Below are 21,755 nucleotides of genomic sequence, written 5' to 3'. Positions count from 1 at the left end.
CGCCCGCCTAGACACCAACTACAGGCGCTCAATCCCACCTGCAGAGCGCCTGTCCATCTGCCTGAGGTTAGTAAAAGTATTTAATACGGTAGTCCTTTATTGATACCTGTGCTAATATATGCTAAACTATCGTTTATACACTGCTAACATGGCTGTGGTATGCTATCAGTGAATGCCGTCGGTGTTTACTGATAGCAAACTGTGGTATGGAGACGACTGTTTATAATATTTCTAGTGATACTCGACAGTTCTCATCAAGTCCCGATTTAATTCAATTTATGCTGTTATCAGTGTTAGCAACGATAGCATGGCTGTGGTGTCTATCAATGTATGCTCTCAGTGTTTGCTGATATCAAACTGTGGTATGAGGACCACTGTGGGTTAATCTTTGTAGTGATACTCACTCCTTTTTTTTTATTTAGACCTGGTTTAATTCTGGTATAGTTGAATATTTGTATATAATCCCGCAGCTGTCAGACTCTATAACAGGGGTCACCAGCCTTTCTTTAAACTGAGAGCTAGATAAAATTGTGAACAGTTTGGTTCATCTTTAGTTATATGGTTCTATCTAGCATATTCTATCTTGATAAGCAATGTCTTATCACAGGTTAATTTTTCAAAAATATTAACAGTGATTTAAGCAAGGAAAGGGCTACATGTCAACATACAACTCTTTATTTCTATTAATGTCTTACTTCATTCCTACCTGATTGACATGTCTAGGAATTATGAGTGATTGGCACACTGTAGTGGTAAAAGTTGTTACCAATCAAATTATGATATGGTAAAGTTAAAACAAAACACAACTGACTGTTTTATATTATATCTAATATATGTTATGTAATTATCCTTATAATTACAAAATGTTTTATGTAGGATTTATGTTTTGTAATTTAAATCTGACATCACAAAAGTATTTTGGAATTTGAATAATGTATTTTGTAACTGCAGTACACATAATACTAATTTTGAACAATTTTGTCCAGGTTCCTTGCCACCGGGGACTCCTTCAGGACCATCGCGTTCAGTTTCAGAGTCGGTGTGTCCACGGTGTGCCAGATCACCCCCCCAGGTAGCGACGGCCATCTGGGACTGTCTAGTGGGCGACTTCATTCCTGTGCCTTCACCTGGAGACTGGCGGTCCATCACAGAGGGATTCCAGGAGCGCTGGAACTTCCCTCTCTGCTGTGGAGCTCTGGATGGGAAGCACGTCCAGACAAAGGCACCCCATATATCACATAGGAGACACACACATTGATATACACTAAATATTTATTCCATTTCTTTTTTTGTGGTGCCCAAATTTATGCACCTGCTTGATTTATCACATTTAACACAAATATCACTGTGTGTCTCCTGTATGATATGTTTAACTGACATTTTTTATTGTAACAACCAACGATTTATACAGGAAAATAATGGCTATTAACAAGGTTGCCCAAACTTATGCATCCCACTGTATTAGTATATTCTGTCATTGGTATAATATGAAATAAATTCTACATGTGTCAAGTCGTGTGCCAACATTTGCTGTGTAGTAGAACTGAGACATTAGTCATTATAAAAATTTATTTGAAATAATATTAAAATTCACAAACAGAAAAACATTAAACATAAATATATAAAATATAAGTATTTACAGAGAGACAGGAATAAAAAGGACCCAGCTGCTCTCCAGAGCAGGAACAAGGCTGAGGAGGAAATGCTCCATTGGAGACTGGCGTGGCCTCTTCAGGGACACCAGGATGGCCAACTCCACCACCGGTGGACCATCCTGGGACCCATCCCTCATCTGCCTCGGAGCTGTCCTCCTCTCTGGGCCTGTAAAACAGCACAAAACACAAAGAAATGAGAAGGCTGCTACTAGATTTTCATTTCAACATTGAAAAAACAAACAAACAACAGGATATAATCAGATTAGTTGTAGATATTTAGTAAAGGTGATCACAAGGGAATCCCACCGAGTAAAAAGCTATCAGTGCTGCTGTACATCTGATGCTACAATTGCATACCTGTGGGTGCAGCAGCAGGAGCTCAGGGACTGGGGAGCAAGGAGAAGCAACGGGATGCTCTGCTGCAGAATCAGTTGGTTCTATCAAGACAATATTAAATGTTAACAGGTTGAATACAATAATCATAGAGAAAGTATATACAGTGGTCCCTCATTTATTGCAGCAGGGGTTGTCAGAATAACTAGCCCCTCGCCATGCACTTTATACACTTTTTCCCTCACACACATGAACATTAGTCACAGTTCTCACAAGTTGTTTCTCAAAGTGCAAACCTTTGTAGATTGCAAAACGTAAAAGTATTATGCCGTGTTTTGTCTTCATCTGCCTGCCACTTTCGATGCGCCTTTTCCCTCGCGGTGCAGGTGTCTATTTCGAATGAGGGTCATAGTTATGGGTGTTTTGTGCTGTTTTATCTATTGGATGTGATGGTTATCAAAACAAAACATGATAAATTTGACAAGCGCAGGAGACACAGCACGGAGGAGATTTGTCAATCAGGCTGCAGAATGCAATGCTGTACTGTGCAAAAAAAGAAAAAAGAAAAAGAAATCAGCGAAAAAGCGAGGCAGTGACGGATGAGCGGGACCACTGTGTGCTGTTTATTAATAAACAAAATATATTCCTATATGACAACATGCATAAAAGCAGAACGGTATTTGTACATCAGTGGGAAAATAGCGGTGGCTTGCTAGCTTTTGTGCGGCTTCCCCGGGTCAGTGAAAAATTTAAAAAGAGAAATTAATGAACTTACCAGGTTGCCCGATCTCTTCACATATCTTCCTCCAAGCTCGGTCCTTTATATTCCTGTCTCGGTACACAAAGCAGTTGGTGTCGTACAGCACCGGGTTGTTTGCTACGGTGTTGATTAGCCTTCCCTCCATTGAAGAATGAAGGGCTTTGGCTGGATCTGCCCCTTTGACCTAGGTCACAGGCACGTCACCAGGCTCCTGATTGGTTGTCGCGGCGCGATTTGACGCTGGAGTTCAGATTTTCCAACTCGAGCGGTAGAGGCGAAACACGCGTATGCACAAAATGCAACACAAAAACTGACGCGCGTGGTTTTTTTCGCGAGTCAAACGCGCCCCACGCGCTACACTGACGCGCGTTTCAGGCGTTTTGGCGACGCAAATCTGCCTCCGAATTTTCGCTTGACGCGCAATCGCGTGTCATCGCGCTCTTTCCATTGACTTTACATGTAAACCTGACGCTCTGGCCGCCTCTATCGCGTTCGGTGTGAACACACTGTTACTGTCTTTGAGGCTCGGGACCAGCACTCCTGCTGTTGGACAGAAAGACATCAGCAAGTATTTTGGTTTTCCAATATATTAGCAACTGTCAGTGACATTTATATTAATCAGGCTGAACTTTAATCATACTTTAGATCAGCCTGTTTTACTTATTGTTTTATTTGTGCTTTGGTTTGAGGAAGTTGTTTCTTGATCTTTTCCTGTCTTCTGTTATTAGACTTGAGATATGACTGCACTATGCTGTTGCTGGTGACCACAGTTAATTCTACAAGACATGCTGTGTAAGTAAACAAACAACAACAGTTTGGTCTGCATTTCTTGAAAGATCACATCCCCCAAACTTAGTTTAGAGGGTCTACACTGTATATAGTGAAGTCTGCAAGTTTTCTAACAGCAAAATCTGTTTTGTGCCCAAAATCATTTTGCACATCATTAGAATGAAAGTTATTGGCCATGTTTGCATAGCCCTTTTTAAAATGATGCTTTCATGACATTATTGTGTGTTGGGTGGTGGTCAGGGCTATGCAGACTGACAATTTGGGACATTGAATGTCACCTCTCTGGTGGGGAGGGAGCCTGAGATTGTCTAAATTGGAGTCTGTTCTATACCGAATGCAGAAAAAAATGTTTTAAGAAAGCAATTAAGTTCATGTTCCAAAAAATATGATTGTTTGCTTGCAGGACAACAGGAGAGATGAGTCCTCCGTCACAGATGGTGTGGTCAGTGAAGATGGTCGCCTGCAGGTTCAAGCTCATTGCATCTCCAACCCACATCCACTGCCACTGTACTTAAGGGAAGTTAAAGACTTTCTTCTGCACCTACATTTGGATCACCTCGATCCATGACAGTCATTCAGGCAGTAATGCCTGGACTGGAAACAAGCATCCTTAAAATAATACAACATTCCAGCTGCTGTGTTGGAATGGAAAACAAATGTGTTGTTTAAATTAGAGACTGCACTTGTGACAGAACAATAAATATTTTATTTTGATTATATAAGTAAGTACAAAACAAACTGTGGTAGACCTAAACTTATTTTCAGAATAATTACATCTGAGACTTTGTTTCATTGTAAGATTAAAACAGTGATGGCAATATAACTGTTTGTTGTTCAGCAGAACAGTGTCCAGTATGTTGGCTGTTGTACTTTGTTGTGTTTGAAAATAAAAGTTGGGCTGATTTTTAACATCATTACAAAAAGTGTTGTTAATTATTTTTAATCACATTCAGGTTACACAAATTGTTTTTTCATTTAGTTAAACTTGAAATGTTTGTCAGTAGGTACACAAATAGTATTGTACAGTCAGAAATATCAAGTTATTGTTAATACTGCATACTTGCAATGTATAAGTTGTCCTAACAGTCATCTTAAGTAAGCTTTACTTAGTTTTTTTGAGGCAACGAGTTTCCATAATTTTTTTGAGTTCTGGGAACTAACAAGGCTGTACAGTGTACTCAAAATGAGTAAGTTGCCCTAACTTGGTCATCTTACGTAAACTTGATCCAGTTTTTTTGAGTTCTGGGAACAAATGAGCTTGTACAGAGTACTCAAAGTAAATAAGTTGTCCTAACTTAGTCATTTTTAGCTAAGCTTTACTCAATTTTTTTGAGGCAATGAGTTTCCATAATTTTTTTGAGTTCTGGGAACTAATTAGATTTTACAGTGCAGCAATACTTCCAGGAAGAGGGTAAAGTGACTAAAGAGCTGATAGAGAGCTCCTGTCAAGTCATTATCGGAGATAAGCAAACTGGAGCCACCACAAATGCGCAAAGACCACAAAACACCAGCAGACTCAGCAATACATCACTAATCTAATCTAATCTAATCTCTCATCTACAGCAGCAGCATGTACAGCACAGTTGGAAACTCTGCAATCAACAGAACAAACCTGAAGATCAAACTCAGCAGTTTGGAAAATGAACAGGTTTGATTATTTTCATTCAATTCTATTTTCCATAATCCCCAAATAAAATATCAGCAATTATGTTATTCAATATTATTTCTGCAGGCAGATGTTCTGGTGGCCCCCATGCTCAACAAACAGCTGACTTCTACAAATATTGGCAACAGTTTGTTGGCTAAAGCTTTAACATTACAGTTAAAGTTTGATTTAGTCTTAGGCAGTTGTGCCCTCACACCTGGAGATGTTCAGCTGGTTGATGCACCTCCATCTCTGGGCTGCTCCAAGATTTTCTTCATTGAATGCTTGCCTTGGGACGGAGTAAGAGGAAAGAGTGTTCAGGTAAAATTAAGGACTTTCATTATCATCTCTGGTGATGGAAAAAAATTAATTCATCGTTAATTTACCTTCAGAAATCCACAGAAATTCACTTTAAAGTGGTGCATATTTGAAAGGATTAACTGGAAAAACCAGAGATATATAAGTTCGTGTGTGCAAAAGTAGAAGCACAGACAAAAGAAAAGGTAATAAAATATTTAACTGAAAAGCAAAAGCATTAATGGTCAAACTAGATAAATGCAAGGAAAGATTTATACAACTTTTTTTTGGAGCCTCACAGTTTTCCATGTCTGCTCTGTTAGTTGCAGTGTGCAATCCAAGAGTTAAGTTTGAAAGCATTGTTTAAAAATATGTAACTTTTGATTTGCAGGCTCTTGGTAACGGTCTGAAGAAGTCTCTGGAGCTTTGTGTACAGCAGAATTTGGGTTCAGTGGCCATTCCAATCATTGGGCCAGGAATTGTTTTAAAATACCCGCTGAGAGAAGCCACTCAAGTGTTGACTGACATCATTCACCAGTTTGGATTATCTGCATCCTCTGGCTCTCTTACAAACATCAACATTGTCATTAAACCTGGCTACCCTGATTCTGAGGAGGTCAGTGTCAGTCGATATGTCCTGATCTGATATGTAACATGCATATCACACTTTATTTATAAAGCACTTTTAAAAACAAAAACGGCTGTCCTGACTATGCATCAATTATCTATCGTGTTATTCTGTGTTTTTATCTACAGTGCTACCACGATGTCTACAAACAGCTCAGCTTAAATATGAACCAGGGAGGCCAAGGTAAACTAGCACTACTCAGACTGTCTTCATTATGTGATATTAACGCATAGTGAGAAGATAAAAATCATTCAGCCAGTGCCATATTTTACCATCTTCATTAGGACCCTCAGGCATCAGATTAAATATTAGACAAAATCTAATGTGTGGTGTTGTTACTCTCAGCAATCTTCAGGTCCTTCACCAGCGACCTAGATGACGTCATCATGACAGTGGGAAGTGGGGTTAAACTACATGTGGTGTTTGGTGACATCACTAATGAGACTACAGATGCTGTGGTGAACACAACCAACTTCAAAGGTTTTAAGCTTGGTAGGTAAAAGTGAGGATGCTCTAGTACCGATCATGGTTATAGTTTCTCATAGTGAAATATAGCGCATATTAGACACATTCAGCAGGAACAAGCTTAGTGGATGACAAAATGCAAAACTCTTAGGCGTAGGTGATGGAAAGCAATCAGGACTCAGATTATCAAACTGTAACAAAGATAAGATGTCAGTGACAGTCTGGCAGAGAACAGAGGTGAACTCGTGAACTGGTTTACGGCCTGTGGTGTCAGACATGTTTCATTTCCAGCCAAGCAGGTTTGGCAGGAATTAGCCTTTGACTTACCTTTGAGTACCATTTCCCATAAATGCATTTGGATTGATTACGAGAAATAGGGTTGATGAGTCATTTTAAGCAGGAAGCAAGACTAAGAAATCAAATGGGTAGAATCTCTATTACATATCCAACTGCGACACAAAATGGAACTTAAAATAAAACTGTGGCATGCATTGTCCAATTATTGTTGTTATTTACAGAGATGATCCAAATTTGTACTTAGTAATTAAATACATTTATTAAATATATCAGTATTTAACCAATAGGCATTAGACCTTCATTTTAATAAGATTATCTTAGACTTTTTGGAGCCCCAGCTTTTCTTTTTGTTTAATGACTTTTATTATATGCTAACAAATAGAAATGTATTTGTTAATCAGCTGTGCAGCTTGCCCTAAACTTTACAGAAGCAAAGGTTTACATGTTGCTAACAAAATAGATGGCAATAGTTATGTATGTACAGTCAGGTCCATAAATATTGGGACATCGACACTATTCTAACATTTTTGGCTCTATACACCACCACAATGGATTTCAAATGAAACGGATAAGATGTGCTTTAACTGCAGACTGTCAACTTTTATTTCAGGGTATTTACATCCAAATCAGGTGAACGGTGTAGGAATTACAACAGTTTGCATATGTGCCTCCCACTTGTTAAGGGACCAGTGTAATGGGACAATTGACTTCTCAGCTGTTCCGTGGCCAGGTGTGTGTTATTCCCTCATTATCCCAATTACAATGAGCAGATAAAAGGTCCAGAGTTCATTTCACGTGTGCTATTTGCATTTGGAATCTGTCGCTGTCAACTGTCAAGATGAGATTCAAAGAGCTGTCACTATTGGTGAAGCAACCCATCATTGGGTTGAAACAAACAAAACAAACCCATCAGAGAGATAGCAAAAACATTAGGCGTGGCCAAAACAACTGTTTGGAACATTCTCAAAAAGAAGGAACATGCCGGTGTGCTCGGCAACACCAAAAGACCCGGAAGACCACGGAAAACAACTGTGGTGGATGACCGAAGAATCCTTTCCCTGGTGAAGAAAACACCCTTCACAACAGTTGGCCAGATCAAGAACACTCTCCAGGAGGTAGGTGTATGTGTGTCAAAGTCAACAATCAAGAGAAGATTCCACCAGTATGAATACAGAGGGTTCACCACAAGATGTAAACCATTGGTGAGCCCCCAAAACAGGAAGGCCAGAATAAGGTTAAGGTGCCAAACGACATCTAAAAAAGCCTTCACAGTTCTGGAACAACATCCTATGGACAGACGAGACCAAGATCAACTTGTACCAGAGTGATGGGAAGAGAAGAGTATGGAGACGGAAAGGAACTGCGTATGATCCTAAGCATACTACCTCATCAGTGAAGCATGGTGGTGGAAGTGTCATGCATGTATGGCTGCCAGTGGAACTGGTTCTCTTGTATTTATTGATGATGTGACTGCTGACAAAAGCAGCACGATGAATTCTGAAGTGTTTCAGGCAATATTATCTGCTCATATTCAGCCAAATGCTTCAGAACTCATTGGACGCCGCTTTACAGTGCAGATGGACAATGACCCAAAGCATACTGCAAAAGCAACCAAAGAGTTTTTGAAGGGAAAGAAGTGGACTGTTTTGCGATGACCAAGTCAATCACCTGACCAGAATCCGATTGAGCATGCATTTCACTTGCTGAAGACAAAACTGAAGGGAAATTGCCCCAAGAACAAGCAGGAACTGACGACGGTTGCAGTAGAGGCCTGGCAGAGCATCACCAGGGATGAAACCCAGCGTCTGATGATGTCTATGTGTTCCAGACTTCAGGCTGTAATTGACTGCAAAAGATTTGCAACCAAGTATTAAAAAATGAAAGATTGATTTATCGTTCTTATTCTGTCCCATTACTTTTGGTCCCTTAACAAGTGGGAGGCACATATGCAAACTGTTGTAATTCCTACACCGTTCACCTGATTTGGATGTAAATACCCTCAAATAAAAGCTGACAGTCTGCAGTTAAAGCACATCTTGTTCGTATCATTTGAAATCCATTATGGTGGCGTATAGAGCCAAAAATGTTAGAATTGTGTCGATGTCCCACTATACAGTGGCTTGCAAAAGTATTCGGCCCCTTGAACTTTTCAACATTTTGTTACATTACAGCCACAAACATGAATCAATTTTATTGGAATTCCACGTGAAAGACCAATACAAAGTGGTGTACACGTGAGAAGTGGAACGAAAATCATACATGATTCCAAACATTTTTTACAAATAAATAACTGCAAAGTGGGGTGTGCGTAATTATTCAGCCCCCTTTGGTCTGAGTGCAGTCAGTTGCCCATAGACATTGCCTGATGAGTGCTAATGACTAAATAGAGTGCACCTGTGTGTAATCTAATGTCAGTACAAATACAGCTGCTCTGTGACGGCCTCAGAGGTTGTCTAAGAGAATATTGTGAGCAACAACACCATGAAGTCCAAAGAACACACCAGACAGGTCAGGGATAAAGTTATTGAGAAATTTAAAGCAGGCTTAGGCTACAAAACGATTTCCCAAGCCTTGAACATCCCACAGAGCACTGTTCAAGCAATCATTCAGAAATGGAAGGAGTATGGCACAACTGTAAACCTACCAAGACAAGGCCGTCCACCTAAACTCACAGGCCGAACAAGGAGAGCGCTGATCAGAAATGCAGCCAAGAGGCCCATGGTGACTCTGGACGAGCTGCAGAGATCTACAGCTCAGGTGGTGGAATCTGTCCATAGGACAACTATTAGTTGTGCACTGCACAAAGTTGGCCTTTATGGAAGAGTGGCAAGAAGAAAGCCATTGTTAACAGAAAACCATAAGAAGTCCCGTTTGCAGTTTGCCACAAGCCATGTGGGGGACACAGCAAACATGTGGAAGAAGGTGCTCTGGTCAGATGAGACCAAAATGGAACTAAATGCAAAACGCTATGTGTGGCGGAAAACTACCACTGCACATCACTCTGAACACAGCATCCCCACTGTCAAATATGGTGGTGGCAGCATCATGCTCTGGGGGTGCTTCTCTTCAGCAGGGACAGGTAAACTGGTCAGAGTTGATGGGAAGATGGATGGAACCAAATACAGGGCAATCTTGGAAGAAAACCTCTTGGAGTCTGCAAAAGACTTGAGACTGGGGCGGAGGTTCACCTTCCAGCAGGACAACGACCCAAAACATAAAGCCAGGGCAACAATGGAATGGTTTAAAACAAAACATATCCATGTGTTAGAATGGCCCAGTCAAAGTCCAGATCTAAATCCAATCCAGAATCTGTGGCAAGATCTGAAAACTGCTGTTCACAAACGCTGTCCATCTAATCTGACTGAGTTGGAGCTGTTTTGCAAAGAAGAATGGGCAAGGATTTCAGTCGCTAGATGTGCAAAGCTGGTAGAGACATACCCTAAAAGACTGGCAGCTGTAATTGCAGCAAGAGGTGGTTCTACAAAGTATTGACTCAGGGGGCTGAATAATTACGCACACCCCACTTTTCAGTTATTTATTTGTAAAAAATGTTTGGAATCATGTATGATTTTCGTTCCACTTCTCACGTGTACACCACTTTGTATTGGTCTTTCACGTGGAATTCCAATAGATTCATGCTTGTGGCTGTAATGTGACAAAATCTGGAAACGTTCAAGGGGGTCGAATACTTTTGCAAGCCACTGTATATGGACCTGACTGGATGTCACTGACAGATTGTAAGTCCTTTAATGTATATTTTTATGATTTCTCGTCTTCTATAGATGGAGTATGCAAAGACATCTTAACTAGAGCTGGACCAGAGGTGGAAGCCGAGCTAAAAGCAGGTGAGAAAAAGAAAAGCAGTTACTTAAATTCTCATCTTATCTGCCTCTCACCAATCATTCCTCTCCCACTTTCTGTGTAGCAAAAGTAAATCGAGGAGAAATTTATGTGACCCAGCCTGGAAACTTCCCCTGTAAAGCTATTTTTCACGTGCATGGAAAGCAGGATGAAGTCCTCATTGAACAACTTGTATGTGATATCATTTACTACTGTGAATCGTATAATTACAGTTCAGTGGCAATTCCTGCCATGTGTGCTGGTAAGTATTTTGTTTAGCATTTCTATTTATTCTGTTTGTTTTTAAACACACACACCTGAATGCAAGTGGTGTTTTAACAGGAGCTGGAGGGTTGAATGCTGCTATTGTGGCAGGAGCCATTCTTCGAGGCATCAAGTCATCTGCATCAATCATGAACAGCCTCACCAACATCCGCCTCATCCTGATTAAGATCGATGTCTTCTTGGCTTTTAAAGAGGAAGCAATGCAGATGTATTCCCCAGCTGTCATCAACAGAGGTGACAAAAGTATTCACAAACTGCCATCTTGTGTGGTTATTTAGTGTATTGACTTTTAAAATAAAAAGAGATTACATTTATTATTTTACTGAAAATACTTGCTTATTTGTTTGATCAACCTTTCAGTGTTATTTCAAGAACAACAACAGCAACAACAGCCCCCTCCTTCTGTGAGTGCATGCCTCAGTAGACTCCGAATCAGGTCTACAAGTCAGCAGTCTGTCTTGCGTCTTTCCAAAAAACATGTTTACTGTGCCATGGAAAAGCTGAAGCATCAAAATCAGACACAGTACTCCAAGGAGCAACTGGAACTCCTCAGCCAGGATGACATGATGGAGCTGAAGGAGCTGGTGGAGTCTGAGGGTTTATTCATGCAAACTGATCAGTCTGGCACCCTAACAGTGAGTGGGCTAAAAGATGGGGTCACCCGGGTGATGCAGAAAATGAATCATTTTCAGTTAATGGCTCTTGCTAGAGAGGTGAGAGTCAGGGAGGAGGAGGATTTGTACCTCCGAGTGGTTTGGTGCATCCTGGCACATAACGGTAACTGGGAACGCCTTCCCAAAACAGCCAATCACCAACTGGAAAACAACAAATTAACAGAAGGAATAACAGATGCACAGGAACTCATATGGGAGGTTAATCTACATATGATGATAGCCACACAACAACTGAGCAGACAGACGATGAAGCTGAAACGACTTGAGAATCTCCCAGGTGAGAAGATCTCAGTGATGTTACAAAATAAGCCTGACTGATGCTGGATTTTAATGCTTGAGAGTAATATAAAACCAAAAGAAACAAATGTTAAAGTGTACAAGATGTAATGAAAGGACAGAGTACAAATAGAAATGCAAAATGTATTGCAAACTGCGGCACCTGTAAGTAAAACAATCATACAACACTTGGAACACAAAACTTAAAAATGTACAGACGACACCGCTAGAGCCTGGCTTCCCTGGTTCAAGCCATAGATCAGGGTCCTGGGCTCCAGGCATCCAAAAATCACCCAGTACCTGGCAGAGAGAGGTGATACAAAAAAATGTGACCCGTGTGTACCTAGTAGGGTGTGTGAAACAGGGGTGCAGAAAGATGGCTCCACCCACTGTGACCTATGCAAGCCACAACCCTCCATCAAGACCCTACGTCTATGAATGATGTATGAGGGAATGGGGGAGAGGGAGGGCCAGGGTAAGTAAGAATGGGAGGTGGAATAAATGTTAAGAAATTTTAAGGTTTTTAAAGAAATAATTACACAAAAAATCAGAATCAGAATACTTCAATTAATCCCTAAGGAAATTATGTTACTACTAAACTAATTGCAGTAAAGAAGGTTGCAAAAGTAAATATGAAAGTAACCATAGTCAGTTCATTTTTAATCAAGAAATATAAAAATCCCACATCAGCAATAAGGGAGGATCATGTTGTCCATCTACAGGGAGTGCAGAATTATTAGGCAAATGAGTATTTTGTCCACATCATCCTCTTCATGCATGTCGTCTTACTCCAAGCTGTATAGGCTCGAAAGCCTACTACCAATTAAGCATATTAAGTGATGTGCATCTCTGTAATGAGAAGGGGTGTGGTCTAATGACATCAACACCCTATATCAGGTGTGCATAATTATTAGGCAACTTCTTTTCCTTTGGCAAAATGGGTCAAAAGAAGGACTTGACAGGCTCAGAAAAGTCAAAAATAGTGAGATATCTTGCAGAGGGATGCAGCAGTCTTAAAATTGCAAAGCTTCTGAAGCGTGATCATCGAAAAATCAAGCGTTTCATTCAAAATAGTCAACAGGGTCGCAAGAAGCGTGTGGAAAAACCAAGGCGCAAAATAACTGCCCATGAACTGAGAAAAGTCAAGCGTGCAGCTGCCAAGATGCCACTTGCCACCAGTTTGGCCATATTTCAGAGCTGCAACATCACTGGAGTGCCCAAAAGCACAAGGTGTGCAATACTCAGAGACATGGCCAAGGTAAGAAAGGCTGAAAGACGACCACCACTGAACAAGACACACAAGCTGAAACGTCAAGACTGGGCCAAGAAATATCTCAAGACTGATTTTTCTAAGGTTTTATGGACTGATGAAATGAGAGTGAGTCTTGATGGGCCAGATGGATGGGCCCGTGGCTGGATTGGTAAAGGGCAGAGAGCTCCAGTCCGACTCAGGCGCCAGCAAGGTGGAGGTGGAGTACTGGTTTGGGCTGGTATCATCAAAGATGAGCTTGTGGGCCTTTTTGGGTTGAGGATGGAGTCAAGCTCAACTCCCAGTCCTACTGCCAGTTTCTGGAAGACACCTTCAAGCAGTGGTACAGGAAGAAGTCTGCATCCTTCAAGAAAAACATGATTTTCATGCAGGACAATGCTCCATCACACGCGTCCAAGTACTCCACAGCGTGGCTGGCAAGAAAGGGTATAAAAGAAGAAAAACTAATGACATGGCCTCCTTGTTCACCTGATCTGAACCCCATTGAGAACCTGTGGTCCATCATCAAATGTGAGATTTACAAGGAGGGAAAACAGTACACCTCTCTGAACAGTGTCTGGGAGGCTGTGGTTGCTGCTGCACGCAATGTTGATGGTGAACAGATCAAAACACTGACAGAATCCATGGATGGCAGGCTTTTGAGTGTCCTTGCAAAGAAAGGTGGCTATATTGGTCGCTGATTTGTTTTTGTTTTGTTTTTGAATGTCAGGAATGTATATTTGTGAATGTGGAGATGTTATATTGGTTTCACTGGTAAAAATAAATAATTGAAATGGGTATATATTTGTTTTTGTTAAGTTGCCTAATAATTATGCACAGTAATAGTCACCTGCACACACAGATATCCCCTAAAATAGCTAAAACTAAAAACAAACTAAAAACTACTTCCAAAAACATTCAGCTTTGATATTAATGAGTTTTTTGGGTTCATTGAGAACATGGTTGTTGTTCAATAATAAAATTATTCCTCAAAAATACAACTTGCCTAATAATTTTGCACTCCCTGTATTTCATGTCTTCATGTCTAATTTAGAAGGAGTGTTATATTATTGTCAGAAGGCCTCTATTACATGTTTTGGTTTGGTTTTATTCACAGACCATCCCACATATGTGTGTGTGTATATATGTATATATATATTTGATTTGTTGATTGCCACTTACTACAAAATTTGTGGTAAATAGCAAAAAATAAATCTCAGCATAGGCTCTCCCTGTGTCTTCTCATGTGTATGCTGTATATGCTATATATGCTTCTCTCTTTCAGATTTTACTTTCCCTCTGTACTGGGACAGCATGGCTGCCAGTGAAAGTATGAAGGTCATTCCCCTGGAATTTTCCTCTGCAGAGTACCAAACAGTGAAGAAGGCCTTCAACCGAACCGTCACCAAAACTGTGATGAAGGTGGGTTGCTCTCCCTGCGCAAATGAACATTTCAGTTTCTATTTTTTATTACCTGTATTATTATATGCATGCTGCTTCATCACTACTTTATTCTTCCAAAGAATTACAACCAATGTTATTTAAATGTTATTCATGAAATATTATGCTACTGTAAAGTGGAACAAATAGATATTTCTTATTTACTTTGATTTAATATATGTGTATATTATCCCCATTATTTATTTATTATTGCTTCCTGATTATGATATCCTACCATTTTGTTTTGTAAGCCCAGCAACATGCCCAGAGATATACATATATATTAGAGCTGGGCGATATAAGATTTTTTCATATCACGATATGTTTTTTTCATTTCAGGCGATAACGATATATTTCACGATATAAGCCAAATAACTATATTTGTAAGATTTAAATGTGCCGTTGCTCACAAGTAAAATGTGAAATAATTAGCAGCTTGTTTTAATTAAAATATTTATTTCCCATAATAAGTTCAACAGGGCAGATGTACTTAAGGAACATGAGACTTCAGTTTCAGATAAATAAAGGCAAATATTGCAAACTACACAAAAGGCAGCCGCTAAAGCGTTTAAGTTTCAAAATAGAACAAACAAAACAGACCACTAAATTGTCAATTCCACTTAGAAACAAAATATTAATTCTAAAAATAAACCTTAGTTTGTTTTACAGAAGAACAGACAAAATTGACTAACTTTTGTCAATATCAAATAAACTGAGAACTAAAAGGAAATTCTCAATCTCTCCTTGTTGTATAGCTTAGCTTTTCAAACAGTTTTAACAGTGACTTTAGTCTGACAAAAGCCGAATGACGAATTAGCACTTTCAGTCAGAGATTGAGCATGCACCGCTTTATTGTATTTCCAGACTTGCTTTCGGCACAATTTACAGTGCGCGCTACTCTGTTTTTTGTCAGACTTGAAATAGCCGAAATACCTTCACACTACGGAACTTCTGTGGCCCTTCCATTCGATAAGCTCTCCGGCATTGGAACCATCATCTGTTTTTTCTTCGGTAACCTTCGCTCTACGCTCTCGGTTGATTTTTCTCTAGTCGGCAAACTCATTTCCTTCATTACCCGGCTGCACAGCTGCAAAAACAATACACATGTGCGCCTTTGGCGCTTGTGCTGTACGTAACAAGTCACGTGGACGTGACGCCTGCGGCTGTGATTGGTTCGGCTCTGCGCTACTTAATTTGGATTGGCTGTTTTTTTTTTTTTTTAAAGAGGACAAGAGAGATGAGGCCTATCGCAATAGTTTAATTTTTCTATCGAGAAAAAGTTATTTCGCAATACATATCGTTATCGTTTTATCGCCCAGCTCTAATATATATATATATATATGTAGATATACACACATACTGATACAAATATACACACAGTGTGTGTAAATAGCGTGTGAGATTGACCGGTCAGAGCAATGTACTTTGCGAAAACTGTATCTTTGCATAGGTCATGCTGGGACATTATTTCAGTTCCTTAGTTTGTGCAAGTGTTTCACTTCCATATACATGGATACAAATGGTAAATGGCCTGTATTTGTAAAGCGCTTTACTAGTCCCTAAGGACCCCAAAGTGCTTTAGACATTCTGTCATCCACCCATTCACACACTGGTGATGGCAAGTTACACAACCACCCTGGGGCGCACTGACGGAGGCTGACCACCACCAGTAGGCAGCGGGTGAAGTGTCTTGCCCAAGGATACAACGATCGAGACTGTCGAACCGGGGGTCGAACCGGCAACCTTCCGATTACAAGGCGACCTCCCAACTCTTGAGCCACGATCACCCGGTGGCTCAAACAAGTTACAAGAAATCACTTAACGTCACATTTTATTGAAAAAACTAATTTCCCCATGCAAAAGATATAATTTATTTAATTAAATTGTAATTATTTATTAATTAATTTATTCATTCATTCATTTGGGATTGTAGGAGGGTTTTAGTTTCAGTCCACTATATCTCTATAGTCCAGTGAATTGATGATGACAATACAATACAAAGAAACATATTATAATACAGTTGTAAAACCTACCTGCAAATCATCGTCTTTTCAGTTTTTCAGATTTGCAGTATTAAAATAATTAATTGATTGCTGTTGATAACACAGATGTTTCTCATACCTGAGATGCACGCCTCAATTTAAGGCCCACATAATATAAGTATAAAACTACCCCTCAGATGTAATTAATATCCTTGATTACCTTGTTTGGCAGCTTGTTGATCCTTTGGCCTTGTTCTTTCTATCAGATTGACCGTTTGCAGAACGTTCACCTGCGTCGCGCCTATGAAGCACAAAAGAAGCACATTTCTGATAAGAACGCACAGGAGGGAGGAGTAGGAGAGAAACTTCTGTACCACGGGACGACCCAGGAAAATTGTTACTCCATAATGAAAACTGGATTCAACAGGCGCTTTGCTGGGCAAAATGGTGATAGTGTTTTTATAGTCTACAATTACAGAACATATGAGCATTTATCTCCTAAGGTTTTGAAAAGTACCAAATGCAAACTGTCAGTGCCGACAACTTGCATAACATGTTTTAACCAAAGTCAACACCAGAGTCTTCTTACATTTGCATGAATATTTTCAAAGCACTAAACAAGTAGAACAAGGAGAGCTACAATTAAATGTTGAAAGAAAACCCCCCCCATTGTCTTTACATTAACAGGTTTTGTGTTTCAGGGCATAATAAAAGTAACCTGGTCCTTAGCAGTCTAGTCTTAAAATTAAGTAAATAAAACCCCGGTTGATAGGAAAACATGGTATATTAAGTTTCATTATTCATTTAATAAAAATTAAGCAAAAGGGGGAACCAGTGTATGAAAACCAAAGTGTCCCCTTAAGAAAACATCTTCATAAAAACAGGAGTTTTGGCATTCTACTGATCTAGAGCATTCAGGTGTGTGTCAACACAATAACCACAATCTTCCTAGAGGTGGACGTCCAAGCAAAGTTGCCCCAAGGTCAGGACCTTGCAATGCTCAAAGAAATTGTGAAACACCCTAGAGCAGGGGTCAGCAACCTTTAACACCGAAAGAGCCATTTGGACCCGGTTTCCAAGAAAAAGAAAACACGCAAATACTTTTTGACATCTAAAATGAAGATAACACTGTATATATTGTTTTGTTTTTTTTTACCTTTATGCTTTGTGTGAACAACTAAAGTGTGTTGCTTATGAAATCCATGAAGTGCTACAGAGAAAATTTAATTTAATTTATGTAATTAACACATTTTGAACTGTTAAAGAAATATAACAAAAGGAAAGACACCAACATGAACTAAAATGATCCATGTAGCAAACAGAAACTGTTGTGAGCCGCCACCCTTATATCGCCTTTGGGCTTTTGGAGCCTTGACCTGACTTTTAAAAAACAATTGGAAAAAAAGCTCTATGCTGCTAAAAAATGAAAAATAGATATTTGAAAAATTCTGCCTAAATATGTATTTTACCTGGTTAATGTGTGTGGCGTGGTCTGCAGCGCCACTGCAGGGGAGGCGGACGCACCTGAGCGGCACCCGCAATCACGCCTCACCGCCTTAAAGTCTGTGCCATCTATGATGTTGTGTTGTCGGGCTGTGAGCTGAAAAGCTACAGCCGGCTGTATAGCAGCATGTTTAAGCTTGATCAGCTGTTGTTAGAATTTATTTAATGTCAATTTCTAGTATCAACTGATGTTTGCTGGAGCCACAGCTGTAAAAGCTGCTGGTCATGATGTCGGTTTGGTTATCTGGTGAGAGGGAAACATGCAGATGAAACCAGGAGATGTCCTTACTGAATCATCAGAGCTGAACAGGTGATGGAGAAACAGGTTTACCTTTTAGGTGACATGAATGAGTTGAAGGGAAGTTATCAACTGTTTCTGAGAGACAAATAACACCAATATAATTTTCTAAGTAGCTGACAGCTGGTAACTGTGCAGGGGCGGATCTAGCAAAGTTTTGCCAGGGGGGCCAGGTAGGGCATTAACAGGGAAAGGGGGGCACAAAGAAATACTTTCTTATTCTCATGTAAAATGTCTCGCTGTCATTAAATAATTATCTGAAGCTTACAACCAAAGCAGATTTTCTCTCACATGAGTGTCCTCAGGTAGCCGTCTGAATGCTGGACACTCGTAGACCTGTGTCTCTGAGTGGGAGACCAGAGATCACATTAACATGTGTGTCTCTGTATTAACAAACATGCCATATTGGCTTAGTTTATTTTTCTTATCATTGTTGTGAGGAGACCATAAATAGCATTTGTATTTTCTGTTGTACAGTCCATTTGCTGTTATGGAGTTCTTGTTATGGACTTTCTTGTTTCAAAATAGCTGATAACTATTCGCTGATAGCTGCCAACATCTGCAAACAAATATAATTCTATAAAGTGGTTCTGTACTTTGTGTAACTGTACATATAGAGCGTTATTAAATTTATTGCTAATGCAATCATATGGCACGCTGACTTCTGAAGAAATTTTAAATGACGCTCGCCATCAGAAAGGTTGCCTACCCCTGCTTTAAACACTTCAATACTATCCTTAATTAAAGTAAAATTAGCATACTATGCTTTAATGTGTTATTATTAAGGGACTTATCTAAAATATGTTAACAACATTTATAGTCAAAAATTGCTCAATAAAAAGTTTTATGCACTTACTTTTTTTCTTCCCATAAAATGTGCTTGTAGTGATGGCCGTCATGTTCCTTGATGAAAAAACTAAAGTTCCCAAAGCCTCACCTCTTCACATTTGGTATCATTGGAAAGCCCTAAATGTACTCTGTAGATACCAAAAGGAGGTAATTCTGTAGTATGCAGTGGATGGGAGATATTCAGGTTTAGAAATGTCCTCTACAGAGGACAAATTTGTATTGCTGATTGTCAGGAGGATACAAGTGTAAGTACAACTGTATGGAATTTTGGGCCAGAGCACAATTTGATAAGAGAAGTGTTAAAGGATGATCCACGCTTCAGAGAACTGACTCTTAAGGTGCATAGAGTTAAGTGTTAATTACAGTATTTGTTACTAGTTACCAATGAGGAGAGTTAATGTGTTTAAAGAAACCTTTGACAAGTAACAGGCAGTCAACTATAACCACTGTTTGGTCCTGCATACTGTCAGGACAATGCAGGTAAGAATACACTGTGATTACGCGCACATAAGAATGAATAAATTATTTTCATGTCTGGTGACATTGGTGTTTGAAGGATGACATGGAAGACAGGGATTTGTTTTTTGTGTTTTTTCTTTTTACACTGTTAAGCATTTGTAGCTTTAGCGACACATGAAACCTGGGGGTTTAAGTGTCGGTGGGGTTTTAAGTGATTGTGAAGATGTTTTCAGACCTAGTACAATAACAGCACTTGATTCCTTATCAGGTTGAAAGATGTTTTTGTGTTCCTGTCAATCAACAGTGTAGTTAAAACACATGGTGAAAGATATGAAAGTAACAGTATAGTGAACTAGTAATTCTGTGTTCTAGAGTTTGTACTTCCAGGGTATTTGTGACACCTAAAGAGACTACTGCCAGGAGGCTGAGGGGTATCATGTAGTTAATGTTGCAAGTCACTACAGTGTAAATAGGATCACCTATTGTTAATTTTGTTTTTTTCTTTACACACTCAGCAACTTCATACGGTCGTGGGACTTACTTTGCTGTAAATGCCAGCTACTCAGCCCACCCCACCTACTCCAAGCCAGCTGCTGATGGTTCTCAGTTAATGTTCGTCGCCCAAGTCGTCACAGGCGTCTACACTCAGGGCCAAAAGGATATGATGGTGCCTCCACCTCGAAACCCCCAGCAGCCTCATGACCGTTATGACAGCGTGGTAGACAGAATGTATAAACCCAGCATGTATGTTGTGTTTCATGACAACCAAGCGTACCCTGACTACCTCATCACATTCAAGGGAGAGTAAAGGAAAAGTGTTTTCCACTGTTTACAAAGGAAGGTGTCTTAAAAACCCCAAAATAATAATATAAAACTTATATATGTACATTTGAAACTACAGACAATTATATTTAATGAAATTAAATTAAGTATTGAATTATATCTGATTTTAAACTTAATTATTGATCTGCCACTGAATTAGCTAAACAGTAGCTGCTTCTGATTAAATGAAATGAAAAGTCCTGAGAACCAGCCTATTCATTTATGGTCTCTGTAATGGACATTTGTTTTTAGTCAATATCTTCTGACCTATTTGAGCTACCCTATTAAGTCCTGATGTACTACATAGAGGACATCCTGGGCTTTCCATTGATATCTCATGTGTTTGGATTGTCTCTATTACCTCCAAAGAGGAAGAAAATCACCAAAAAAAGGTCAATGGGAAGAGTCTGTTATTCTCGGTTCTCAGGTGGATATGTATATAAACACTGGAAACATATTACAAGATTATGCAGTTTTTAATCTTTTATATAGTTGACATTTGCATCATATATCTTCACTTTGTAAAGTATAAAACACTTAGAATCACATCTAATTAATCTGAGAACTTTTCACAATACCATAATAAAGATTTATTGAATGATAGTCTGGTCCATGCTTAAAAGAGGGAAAAATTAGAGTAGGTGGGTGATCAACATTCCAAATGAAACTGTGAATTTTTAATTGAATAGTTGTAACCAGAGATGGGCAGTAACGCGTTATAAGTAATGTGTTACAGTGGTCCCTTTTTTGTCTCGGGAGTTAGGTTCTAAAAATAATCTGCGATAGGTGAAATCGGCAATGTAGCAAACTTTATTTTTTACAATTATTATAGATGTTTTAAGGCTGTAAAACCTCTCACTACACACTTTATACACTTTTCTCAAAGAGGCATGAACATTTTCACACTTTTCTCTCTTGTTTAAACACTCTCCAAGTTCAAACCTTCATAGAAAAATAAGTCCAGTATTATAGAAAAAAACTAAAGATCAGACCCTGTTTTCAGGTCCAGAACATGGGAATAGAGCATTAATGAGTCAATGGTATGGGAGTAGAGGAAGCAAGAAGAATGAGTTGAGTAAAGTTTGACTCTTCTGACTGTTTTGTTTCGTTTAATGCGTCTTATAATGCGGTCTACCTTATGGTCCGAAAAATACGGTTACTTCTACCTTCCTTTAGCATGTCCAGAAGCAAGGGCGTAGATTTGAACGG

General features: G+C 39.4%; 1 protein-coding gene across 1 annotated transcript; it reads left to right on the top strand.

Moving 5' to 3' along the window:
• Window positions 1-4,251: 4,251 nt before the first annotated feature.
• LOC120439095 (protein mono-ADP-ribosyltransferase PARP14-like) lies at window positions 4,252-21,308 on the top strand. The gene is made up of 13 exons (XM_039609797.1): window positions 4,252-4,259; window positions 5,101-5,185; window positions 5,270-5,503; window positions 5,871-6,095; window positions 6,236-6,290; window positions 6,453-6,599; window positions 10,652-10,714; window positions 10,795-10,971; window positions 11,052-11,228; window positions 11,355-11,945; window positions 14,479-14,615; window positions 16,882-17,062; window positions 20,240-21,308. Exons 2-13 carry the CDS (start codon window positions 5,108-5,110, stop codon window positions 20,530-20,532), a joined length of 2,358 nt encoding a protein of 785 aa, XP_039465731.1. The 5' UTR covers window positions 4,252-4,259; window positions 5,101-5,107; the 3' UTR covers window positions 20,533-21,308.
• The last annotated feature ends 447 nt before the right edge of the window (window positions 21,309-21,755 follow it).

This window comes from Oreochromis aureus, linkage group 3, assembly GCF_013358895.1.
Source record: "Oreochromis aureus strain Israel breed Guangdong linkage group 3, ZZ_aureus, whole genome shotgun sequence".
NCBI classification, from domain to species: domain Eukaryota; kingdom Metazoa; phylum Chordata; class Actinopteri; order Cichliformes; family Cichlidae; genus Oreochromis; species Oreochromis aureus.
This window is presented reverse-complemented; position numbering and strand designations above follow the sequence as displayed.